The 13461-nt window shown below is 34.8% G+C and overlaps 1 protein-coding gene across 1 annotated transcript in view; it reads left to right on the top strand.

The window, feature by feature from the left end:
• Positions 1-13461, top strand: part of Polr1E (RNA polymerase I subunit E) — a 145576-nt gene that overhangs the window by 117130 nt on the left and 14985 nt on the right. The window contains exon 11 of the mRNA XM_090410465.1: positions 8292-8414. Within this exon, the coding sequence (XP_090266591.1) occupies positions 8292-8414 (123 nt within the window). The remainder of the gene's footprint in view (positions 1-8291; positions 8415-13461) is intronic.

Genomic DNA, 13461 nt, shown 5'->3' with positions numbered 1-13461 from the left:
ACAAAGATTATATCTAGATTATGGGATTTAGATTATGAGGACAGATGTGAGTATGTGAATTGCAGACTCTGGTTAACAGGAGAAAGAGGGGTGATATGACAGAGGTCTATAAACTTTTGAATGGGTGTTATAGGATATCAACTGATGAAATATTTCATTATGTGGAAGGTGGGGAGAGAACACGGGGCATCCATGGATGTTAAGTTTATTCACAGTCTAGAAAGGGTTAAGAGCTAGGTTTTTCTCCCAGAGATCAGTAAGTGAGTGGAATAATTTGCTCTTAGTGGGAGTGAGTGCATCTAGTGTGAATGAATTTAAGGGAAGGTATGTAGTGTTTTGAAAAACTCTTCTCTCAGCACCTTGTTCTATACCTTCTTCAGATCTACAAAATTTAAGTACAGGCGCTTGTCATATTTTTACGATTTTTCAACTGTTTGTCATTATGTGAAAATCTGACCCTGACCTCTATTTGGCCTGAATTCAGTTTGTTGTTCTTCAATTTTCTCTTCCACAATTTTTCTCAACCTCTTTTCAAGTAGGCTTCTATAAATCTTACCTGGAACACTTCATAGAGAAATTCCTTTGCAATTCAGCTTTATTCCCTTTTTATTTTAGAGATGGTAAATATGAGAGTTCTACTCCAATCATCTGGAAATCAAATTTCTGACCACGTCCTCTCCTGTGAATGACACAGTGTAGCTGCTGCAGAACTCTCATACCCCATATTTAAGTATTTCTGGTTGAATATCATCTACTCCAGCTGCCTTTCCACAATCAAGTGGTTCATATGTACTTTGAATTTCTCTTGAAAATTTTCTATTATTCCTCTGTCACTGAGTGTTTAATTTAAGTCTTTTCTCCATTTCTAAGCTTTTTCAAGTGCCTCCAGAACACTTTGCCACTTTTCTGATATTTATCTTCTATATTATTACCCTAATATTGTACACCTAAACACATCTAGTGCATGTTTCCAAGATTCTCTAACTAAATTGAATAATAGCATTAACAAATTTGGCATGAAAATCAGCAATAAAAAGACTAAACTATGAAAATATGCAGGAGAATAGAAAACTTTAGCTGCATCCTGAATGGAGAACCTATAGAACAAGTAAAGCATTTCAGCTATGTCTTCCCATGACTTTTGTTTAACTGCTCTTACCTCTTTTACATTTTTCTCTGCATTCTTTTAGGGCATCTGCTGACTTATTTTCTATGAACTTTTGGCATGCTTTCTTCTTTTCCTGGATTGCTTCTTGTGCCCACAATGCTGTTCTTATTTTTCTGCCCTTGGAGACAACGTCACCACATGCCTTCCTACCTAAATCAATCAAAGTTTTCATCATAGTTTGTCACCAGTTGAGTAGTCTAAAGCTGCTCAGCTATAATTCTTCTTAAAATGTTTTAACTTACTGCTCTTTTCGATGTGATATTTATTTTTATCCTACTTAAAACTAACTAATGGTGACTTCTAATTTCAAATCCTCTGTACACTTATCCTAAACCAACATGAAGATATCCCTATCAACAATAAGAAAGTTAATGAAGTTTTTCTTATTTCTCATGTCTTTATTTCACGTGAACTTGTGCACACCTTTATGTTGGAACATAGTGTTAGTAATGACTAGTCCCTATCCTGAAATCCAGAAGATACATTTATTATTAGCCTTGCTCTTTTCTCCAATTTTTTCCAGAACATTTCTGTGTGTCTGGTGGAACTGACTTCTGACTACTACTATGACTCAAAAAATTCCTCTACTTATTCCTTAGAAGAACCTTCTGAAGGACCAGTGGCACAAATAAGTTTCCTTGCCAATTCTCATTTCTGTAGTTTGCCCACATAAATTTATTTAAAATTTATTTATTGTCTTCTTTGTTTCATTGATGCCAATGATCTCCATGTGGAACTTTTCCAGTTCTTCTGCAAGCTCAATTCCTTTTCATTAATACTCATTATACTGAATGGTTCCTAATCTTTAGTTGTAGCATTCAGTTTGTTCTTCTTCCTTTAGATGTTGAGCTTGCATCTGTTTCAGTAGCCGACATTTTGTTGCTTGCTCTGGTTCTCTGATGAAAACAGTGTGTGTGGGGGGGGGGGGGAGCTTGATTAACTAGGCAACACCCCACCATGATGTATCATCACATGTATTTCTGGTTTAAACCAACAGAGAATACAATTTGTTTGGCTAATTTGTTAGCCTATCCTCGTTTGTTCAGTGCCAAGTGAATACCAAATAACAGGGTGCACCACATGAAGGTTAGCATTGGATATTAGGTCAGAAGCCCAAGTTGGTTCTCTGCATTCCTTAAAGGTGATGTGGAGGTATCCTCTGCAAACTCAGATAATGATGATGACATGGCTCTACCCCTTCCCCTCCTTAAAATTTTTTTAAATAAGTTTTAACTTATTATAAAACATTTTAGTTATTTTTAAATATAATTTATTTGAATGAAATATGTAACTTCTTTAATTAGAAGACAACCAAGGCAGTGAAAACTCAACTACTTTGTCTGGAGCCGCCCCCCCCCCTTTTTTTTTTTTTTTTTTTTTTTTTTTTTTTTTTTTTTTTATGATTACTCTGTATTCTGAATACATCATCATCAAATTCCTGGCATGTATAGGATATGATAGTACTACATGAAAAAAAATTACATCATTACTAACTTCCTATCTACAATTTTTCTCCAAATCAATCTGTTATTTGTCAAGACTCCAATATTATCAGATCTTATATTTCTATCGTCTAAGGCACTTTATACCATATCAATCCACCTATATCTTGGTTTTCCTCTAGGTCGTTTTCCTGCCAACCTGGCAACCCATTCTGAATTCCCATGCAGACAGTCTCAAGTAGAGTGATTTGCCCGCATCACTCTACTTGAGACTGTCTGCCATTCAAGAAGATTAGCCTCATATTTTGTGTTGAATACTATGGCTACTCCTTCTTTTCCTTGCTTGTCATTTCCTGAATATAACATTTTGTATTTATTGCTCAGAAAGATCTCACCAGTTTTTGTCTTTTTTGTTTCAGTCACCCCTATTATGTCGATCTGGTACTTATCTAATTCCTCAGCTAGCTCCATTTCTTTGCCATTCAGGCTTCTTATGTTGATAGTACCGCTTCAACTCTGGTGATATTGAGTTGGGGTGTATTTTAGGGTTTGTTCCAGTAGCTGACTTTTCACTGTTCACCCTGGTTCCCTGGCAAAAACAATGGGGGCCTTGTTTAACCGGGCGACGCCCCAGACGGCATGAAATTTTGTCATGTTGTACCATCATTTTCTGTATTGGTTTAAGCCAATAAGAATACAATTTGGTCGGCTAAATCCCAAATTGCCAGCCCATCCTCGTTCGTTCAGTATCCAAGTAGATACCCAACAGGATGTACCACGAGAAGGTGAAAATTGGACATTAGGTCAGAAGTCCTGGTCGGTTCTCCGCATTCCTTTAAAGGCTATGTGGAGGTCTCCTCTCTGTTATACAGCTTTGACCCTTAAGCACCCCCAAGTCAAGAGTTGTATTCGAATCCGATATTCTCCAGTTTATGCAATAGCCTTTCATGTGGTATCTTATCAAATGCCTTAGGAAAATCCAACATTATTATAGTGTAACTCTTCGCTTTATCCAACTTGGTCGTAACAGTGTTATAAAATATGAGCAAATTGCTAAAACATGACCTTCCTTTAGTAAACCCATGCTGTTCCTTGCATAGTATAGCATGTTTGTCTACCCATTTCTGTAGGCGAGTTCTTACCAGCTTCTTTAAAATCTTAACTACCACACCAGAGATACTGATAGGTCGGTAGTTAGACACATCAGTTTTTTGTACCACCCTTGTACAATTGAACTATCATACATTCCTTCCATTCCTGAGCTGAGACTCAAGTTATATAAACATGTGTAAGGTGTATCCAATTCGGCTGAACATTCCTTTAGCAAATGGGCTGATATTCCATCTGTCGCAATAGACAAATTCTTATCCAGGTTATTCAACAGCCCTTCAACCTCATTTTCGTGAATCTCTAACTCTTTATTCAATGTAGCAGTAGAAACTGCGCATGCATCATGTTACATACACCTGGCTGATATATCTTCACAAAGTGAGCACTAATTAATTGAACAATTTCATTAGCTTTTGACACTGGAGTGCCATCTACATTCAGTAAAGTTATTCTTCCACATTCATTCTTTCTTTTGCTTGTGGCATAATGATAAAATTCTTTTGGATTGCCTTTAGCTTTCATGGCCAAGTTCTTTTCATACTCCAATTTAGCTTTCTTCACAATACTTATTTTTCTGACCTGAACTTTATATATTTCATAACTCCTCTCTTATTCATACGTTATTCTTTCCACATCATCTTCTTGTGGATCTCTTTCTTAACAAGATTGCACATCCATTTCACTCCCAACCTATTTATCATCATCATCAAATTCCTGCCATGTACCCTGAAGAGGCGTACAGGATATGATAGTACTACATGAAAAATTTACATCATTATTAACTTCCTATCTACAATTTTCCTCCAAATCAGTCTGTTACTTGTCAAGACTCCAACATTATCAGATCTTATATTTCTATCGTCTAAGGCGCTTTGTACCGTATCAATCCACCTATATCTTGGTCTTCCTCTGGGTTGTTTTCTGCCAATCTGGCAGAGAACACTTGTTTTGCTAATCTTTCTTTGCCCATTCTGTTTAACCGGGCAACTCCTTAGCCAGCATGAAATTTTGTCATGTTGTACCATCATTTTCTATTTTGGTTTAAGCCAATAAGAATAATTTATTCAAAGAATAAATAGGTTGGGAGTGAAACTACACTACGGATACATTCAGATTCTGCCTCATTTCGGCACTTTTTCAGAGATTCCCTGCATTTCTGACATCTTTCGCATTCAGTAACTGATACCATATGACCAAAGATAGTATTCTCCTAAGTTGATCATAATTTTCAACTTTGTAGTTCAGCATATAACCTGTTTTAATCAGAACATCAATATAATTAGATACTTCCCAAGAAAGGAATTATCTAATTACTTGAGAACGTTGTCTCGTAACTCAATGAATTCCTCTTCTTTCTTATCGTGAGATTTTTCTTCTACCCAATCAATGTTTGGTATCCATAAGGCTTATTTGGCGATGCATTTTTCGTACCTTGCAAATGAGCTGCTAGATCTTTAGTAACACCCCACCATATATTTCATTCTGTTAACCACCACTTCACACCAGATAGACTCAAACTCACCGCTACATGGGACATTGTTACCATCATGGTTTTTCCTGTGTTTCTACCCTAACTAGACTTAAGTCATCTGATATCATTAATAGCACTCCTTCTCCTCTGCTTTCTCTTTTTTATCATTCCTAAAAATAGTATACCATTACACTCGATCCCATTTACCATGTATGATTCTGTTAGCCACGTTTCACTAATGCCAACAATCTTAGGCCACATTGTATTCAATAAAACAATGAACTCGACCCCATTGTTTCTAATGCTCTTGCCATTTGTGTAAAGATGTAATAAATTACCAGCTAGCCTATTCTTATAATTAGATATACAGTCTATTTGGTTTTGTTCTAGAATTTTCTCTTTTCCCTTCCCAGACATACTTAAAAGGTCTGCACCCAAAGTATATTTTTCCACCCCTTTCCCACGTACAGTACCATGTTCGAAGACATTCATATCTTTATCACGTTTGCATACCACAGCTAAACTTTCACACACATTTTCCCATTCCTCCCTTGATGATCTAGTTCCCCTGACTCTCTGCATTAGGTCTAATACCAGGAAGTAATTTGGAAGTAATAATAAAAGGAAATAATGCAGGCTTCTGATGCCGAATGAATTCAAGTGCAGGCCATCCTCGCATCCCTATCTTCTACACAGCCTGCACATGAAATCGTTTACTATTATTGCCCTCCTTCTTAACTCAGTACTGTCATATCTGGGTAGTAATCCTTACATTTCTTTCTCGCTTCTTCCAACCTACCTTTCATATCTTCTCTCATAATATATTTGTCACTATTTAAATTATTAGTTCCTACCAGAACTGCCATCTCTTTTACTTTTTTTTTTTTTTTTTTTTGGTTTTCAATTACATTTGTCATATTCTTAATTTTTGCTCCTGGGAAACTAGAAGTGGTGACTCCCTCAGAGTAATATTTATTTGATTAGAAAGTCATATACAGGGTGTTCGGGATAAATTTGACATATTTATAATTAATTATATTTTTCCGTAAGTTACATGTATTAACACACACTTCTCTTCATTTAAAAGTTTGGACCCTTCTTCATTCATATACAAGATGTCAGAAAGGATGGATAGCTGGAACCCACCTGAATCATGGAAGAGAATAACTTGTATCATGATGATTCGTGCCCGCCATCAAAATAAGGATATTACGACTGCTGCCCAATGCTCCCTGAATACAGTAAAAACAATCAGGCATGAACTAGAGACTTGCAATGGTGACTACGAGGATGTAGCAAGAAGAAAGATCCCTAGCAGACGATCTGATTGCGTTCGTACAGCAGAATTCCTCGCAAATCTGCAGGAACAGGTGTTGAAGAACCCTGGCATTGGAATTCGGGCTTTGTTCGTGGAGTTGCTAACTGTAGTCAAGCCCTGGATAACAAGGGTAGCCAATGGTAGGCCGTATGTATGGCAGCAGGATTCGGCCCCTTGCCACACCTCTGGGAAAAGTCAAAAATGGTTGTCTGAAAATTTCTACGACTTCACCAGTCCAAATGTTTGGCCTCCAAACTCCCCAGACCTTAACCCCATGGATTATTTTGTATGGGGCGCAGTTGAAAAAGACACCAATCGCACTTCCAGTAATACAAAAGCCCAGTTAATGGATAAAATTAAAACAGTTTTTGCGGCCCTTCCCAGGGAGACTGTAGCATCAGCTTGTTCGAGGTTCCGAAGCAGAATTGAAGCTGTGATCGATGCTAATGGTGGTTATTTTGAGTAAATCTTGTTGATAGTATTGTAATTAACTCTGCCTGTAATGTTTTTTTGTCAATTCATTAAATTTAATAGATACAAAGAAGATTTTCTTTTTCCTTACGAAACTGTCAAATTTATCCCGAACACCCTGTATTTCGGTCAGAAACTTACAGACCATCTTCATTGACAATGACAGTTGATTACAAGGTAGAATGCAAACAGTGGATCTATTTTATTTGATATAGAATGAGCCCCATGATGTTGTATTTCCAGCAACATTATGTTGTAACTGAAGAAAAGATTAATCATAACTGAAAGAAGAAAAAAAATTTTAATAATTTTATAGTGTCATACTTATTTATGCACCAGTTCCAACCTCCTTTGACTATAATCATGCTATTTGCGAAAGGACATTCAGAAAGTATCATCAATGCTGTTTTCCGTTGTAAATTTGGGCAAAGAAGTTATAAATTACTTATAGGAAATTAAATATTAAAAACTTGTCTATAACGGTGTCCTGAACACATCATGCATGCAAAACAGATGAAACTCAGAAGACAAAAGAGAGAGAAATTAGCCATATATAAAAGACAGTGTTCAAACTAGTTTTAAGTTATGGAATTAAGGATTGGGTGAGAAATAAAGCACTTGATCTAAGATTAGAGACAAGATATGAGAGTTCTGAGAAAAATTAGGGGCCAGAATAGGTTTATCAATTGCAGAATCATATTAATAATTAAAATATTTGGAACTTGATATTGTTAGCATTCAAGAATGTGTGAGCAGGGCTAATCTAAAGTGGAAAGGTCACGTAAACAGAATGGAAGAGGAAAGGTTAGTAAAACAGGTGTTTGATGTCAAGATGAAAAAGACCCAGAGGAAGACCAAGGTCTAGATGGATTGATTCAGTCAGAAATGTCATATAAAATCAAAATGTCAAATATGACAATATTGCAGTTCTTACAAGTCATGGACTAATTTGGAGTAAATTTGTTGATGAGTATTAACAGTGTAACTTCATGTAGTGCTATCATGGTAGCTTGAACACCCCTTGCCTCAAGGGGTGTTCAAGCTACCATGGATACATATCAGGAAATTGATGATGATTTTTGGTGAGCAGTGCATATGTTGAAAGTTTACTAAAGGCTATAATATGAATATTTTAACAACTCGACCATGAGTATATTGAGTATATGTGTTGGTAAATTTACATACTCAAGTAGTTAAACTTTATAATGAGAGTATTCTAAAACAGTTATCTTCTCTCCAATGTATACATTGAAGAGAAGATAGCTATTTCCATTACTTATCCTAGATGATTTCTGATTTTGTTTTACTTAGATCTATGCCTCTAAAGATGAAGGATAAGACATTATCTTATGCATTGGTATTGGCACTCCATATCGAAAATTTCATTTTAGACATCAGTAAATTGCAGCCAGATTTTAAAGTTGGTTTAAACAGGTATTTTTTTTAATAATTTACTGCTCTTTGATTATTTAATTGATCATAAAATGTTTCTACAAAACATCTTAGATTCTAGATAGAAAAAAAAAAAAAATATATATATATATATACAGTGCTATAGAATAGGAAAATAAGCAACTATGTAAAAAAACATTTAGTAGAAGAACAAAACAGATTTATAAAGGGTTGCTCATGTATTGATTCATTCTTCTCTTTAAAACTGTTAATTAAAAAACAGATAATTCAACTTAAATACACATATTCTATTCATAATTATGAAAACATATTTGATCTAGTAAAAAGAAACAATCTTTGAATTATTACTTAAAATTGAATTATCTCCACAATTAAAAGTATTTAGCAATATATACATATACAGAATCCATCAAAAAAATGTATACACAAAAGATGTCATCTATGGACTTTTTTCGAAGTTGGATCGAATTACAGTAGCAATGTGTAGTATGATGTTCTCTCAAAAGATGTTATTACTCACATGAATACTAGCATCAACATGTGACCGGTAGAACAGTCAAACAAAATGGCCAAGGCGATTATCATTCGAGAAATGCAAGACCAGTTTAAAACTGTATTTCAAATTTGAGAATGTTGTTGAAATTCAACGACAGTGGAGGCATGAGTTTGCAACATGCCTGACGATTGCACGTATTCATGATAAGTTTGAGACCCATGGTACTGTGCATGATGTGCACCATGGAAGAACAGCATGCACAGCAATCCCACTGGACACTTTGGGCAATGTTGCCCAAACAGTAGTTTGCCGTAATAAGTGTCTGGATGCTATTGGTAGCCACTTTGAGCACCTCATGCAATTGTAGAAGTCAAAGGTAACTTGTATTCATCCCTTGATGTATGTATAAATTTAGTGTTACAATTTTTATACAGGTTTTTCTTTTGCTGAAATGTATATACATTGTTTTGACAGACTATGTACGTGTGTGTGTGTGTGTGTGTATATATATATATATATGTTTATAATTATTAACTGACTTAAACACCGAGAAAAAATATAAGAGATTTAATAAGGTTTCACTACTATTTTCATCAGAAATGCCAACTTCATCAGGTGAATACAGTACCATTATAAGCATGTCATTAAATTGAGTCAATCACTCTGTAAATGATATATTTATATATATATAATGACAGACTAAATCCATTATTATATGCAGGTGATGAAATCTTAAATGCTAATACAAAAGATGAACTACAATTAGCACTATACAACCTGGACAAGTTACCAAATATGGCATGAGAATATCTTCATAAAACAAAAGTTATAGCATTTAAAGTAAGAAAACCAATAAGAATTAAAAATTGTTCTAAATTACAAACCAATTATATACAAATGTATAATTTTAATTATCTTGACTATAATATGAGCTGCATTGAAGAAATAATTCATAAAAATTACAGGCATAATTAATGATACCTTTAAACCAGATTTGGTAAAAGATATATGACATTAAGAATTAATTTGGAATTTAAAATATTCTTAAAATCTGTTATGTGAAAGTGAAACATGAACAGTAAAAATAAATAAATAAATCAGCAAAGAATATTCAGCAGCAGAAAATTTATAAGAACTACAGGCTATACTAAACTAGATTCAAAAAAAAAAAAAAAAATGAGAGAGAGAGAGAGAGACAGAAACTTTACAAGCACTACAACAAAAATCAGCTTTATAAGCAAATAGAAACAAACAAATTGAGCATTTAAATAGAATGTTAATGACTGGACTACCAAAAAGAGTGGTTAAACTATAAACCAGAAGGAAAACGAAACAGAGAATGACCGTTAAAGAGAAGGTGCGAGACTGAGCCAAGTCAGTAAAAAGGAAGAAAAAAGTCATTTCATGTTTTATATCTGAGTATTGTATTTTTAATCTAATAAGAGAACAACGATTCAATACACATTTCACAAAATGCATGCACTCCTATAAGAGTTGTTGTTCTGTAATGTTGCTGGATAGATTTTTTTTTTCAGATTTTGCATTTGGAATGCTTACACAAATATCTTGAGCCATTCCAATTTTTGTTTCAAGATATATTATGGCAAAAAATTAACTCAAAATTATATATAGGGGTGGCACACAGGTGCCACCCCTATATAAAGTTCATTGAATAACATTACTCTCATAAGTGACACAATCTTTATATTCCTCAATAGGAATGCAGTTTATCTTAAATAGCTTTGCTAATAATGGGTGTGATCCTAAAAAATTAAAAGATTATTAAATCCTGCATGTAGATAAAGGATTAAACCAAGAATATAATTTCTTGGCATCTTTAATTTATAATATAACCAAGTGGAAAAAACTTTCGACATCTTTCTGTAATCCAGAGTATTTTAGTAATATGGTGTGATGCCTTTTGACTACTTGTATATGTAAATATGACTTCTGCATTATTTTCACCTTAGTATCACCTGATGAGACCTCAATAAAGGACAAAACCAGTCTGGGTAGTGGCCCTTCCCTTAATGCAGTGTTTCTCAACCTGTGTTCGCGACGATGGGACAGGTGGTCCGTAGGCAGACACTTAAGTTAATTAAATAAATATATATTTTTTAATTATCCAAACAAATTAAAATTGAATAAGGAAGTAAAAGTTATTGAAATCAAATGGAGACTTAAATCACAAAAACAGTATCAGAATGTTCAAAAGTGAAAGCAATCAAACTATATTGTTGTTCACTTCACCCCTCTTTTATTACTCGTCATTCTGGCACTACAATAATTTGTACTGGCAGAAAGATGCAAATAATAAGAGGGGTGAAGTGAACAACAGTATAGTTTTATTGCTTCTGCCTTCCCTTGCTGTTTTGTCAGATTTGAATTGAAAATGTGTTATCCACATTTCAACCAATTGCTTGTTGTTTATTGATTTTTATTACGGAATGTTTTTCTTGGAACTTGGACAAAGTGTGTTGTGAGTTAACCCCAGTATTTATATATTATTCGGAAACGTTTTTTAATAATGGAAAAGTGGCTTAGAACTAGGACTTTGAAATGAAGAGCAAATGAGACAGGTGATGCTAACCCTAATTGTGATACACGTGTTGTAATGGCGAGTAAATCTGATACTATTAAAATAGAAGAAACAAGCAGTTCAAAGAAAAAATACGGTAGGAAATATAACAGTTCATATTTGGAATTTGAGTTTACTTGGTGTGGAGATGAAAGTGAACAGAAATCTCAATGTGTTTTGTGTTATGAAGTATTGTCAAACGAGTGAATGAAACCTGCGAAACTCTAACATTTAGAAACTAAACATTGTGATGTGAAAAATAAGCCATTGGATTTTTTTCAGCTATGCTTAGGGACATTAAATCATGGGAATGATATAGTTTCGGCCAGGGTTCCATTAATAGCAAGGCTCTGAAAGCATCCTATCTCTTAAGTTTACACATAGCGAAAACAGGGAAACCTCATTGTATTGGGGATAATTTGCTACTTCAGGCTATAAAAGATGTGGTAAAAACTATGCTTTGTAGAACTTTGTCATCCCGAACAACTGGAGAAGAAATATTTCACACTCTCAATAATTACATAATACACAAAGGGATCCAGTGGGAAAAATGTATAGGCTTCTGTTCGGATGGAGCCGACGCCCTTACAGGCAGGCATAGTGGGGTTATTTCTATGGAAGTAGCTCCGGATATGAATTGGGTACATTGTTTCATACATAGGGAAGGCATAGCTTCCAAAGGAATGCCACCAGAATTTTAAAACTGCTATACAATGCTAAAGCTAGTTAATTTTATTGAAGTTCGACCATTAAATAGCAGGTTATTTTAAGTACTTTGTAATGAAATGGTTAGTGAATATATACAACTTTTGCTTCATTCTGAAATTCACTGGCTTTCTAGGAGCAAAATACTAACAAGTTTATTTCAATTAAGGCACAAAGTTTTATTATTTGTAAATGAACGTAATTCTAATTTTCCATCACTCCTTGTTGAAGAAGCATGGTTATCAACACTATCCTATCTTTCAAACATTTTTTCAAAATTAAATTAACTAAATCTCCCCCCCCCCCCAGGGAAATTCTTTAACTGCTATTGATGCCTACGACAAAATAAAGACATTCGAGAAAAAACTGGTGTTATGGATTAGTTATGTAAAAGACAGACAATTTGCACCTTTTACAACATTGGAATCCTATTTAGTGTAAAATAATATTTTTGTTGATTCTGAATTTCTGGAAAGGGTTTGTGACCACCTCAAATATCTGAAACGGAATTTTGAAACATATTTTCTGAATAAGCGCCTCCATAGCACAACTGGAAGAACGACGGTATGTTGCACCCTTCGATTGGAAAAGGCCTAAGTTCAATTCTCATCATGACGGGAGGAATCTTTATATGGACATTTTTCAATCGAAGGTGAGTTGGCCGAACTCATATGGAGGTAGCATGGTTTTTTTCTTCCAGAAACTCTGGTTTTTCATCTTGCATACAGACAGATTGGCCCATCAGAACACATGCAATTTACAGACAAAAATGACTAGCTGTGGTGGTGGTGGTGGTAGTGGCCAGTAGATGGTGCTGATGTTGATGATTGGTAGTAGAGGTTCGTTGTAGTGAGAGATGGAGAGTTGTATAATAGGTGTCCTCCCGCGAAGATTTTTCGGACTCCTTGGAGGTGTCACGAATAATAATAATAACTTTTATAAGAAATTTCTGTGGGTTTGCGATCCATTTCTGTCTTGCAGTCACAAGAACGACTTTCATTATCGAAAAAAGAACAGAGCTTTCAAGTGACAGTGGACTTAAAATGCAATTTCGTGATCTTGGCTTGGCTCAATTTTGGATCTCGCCTTCAGAGAGAAGTGAATTTCCCAAATTATCTGAAGAAGCACTGAAAATCGTCATGCAGTTTTCTACAACCTATCTTTGTGAGAAAAGAATTTCATCATTCCTTCAAATAAAAACAAAATACAGAAATCGTCTTAGTGTGTGTGTGCTGATCTTCGACAGAAGTTGACCAATATTGAGCCAGATATCCAGCAACTCTGCAAGG

Source organism: Typopeltis vanoorti, chromosome 20, assembly GCF_054136105.1.
Source record: "Typopeltis vanoorti isolate ZY-2024b chromosome 20, IOZ_Tvanoo_1.0, whole genome shotgun sequence".
NCBI classification, from domain to species: Eukaryota; Metazoa; Arthropoda; class Arachnida; order Uropygi; family Thelyphonidae; genus Typopeltis; species Typopeltis vanoorti.
This window is presented reverse-complemented; position numbering and strand designations above follow the sequence as displayed.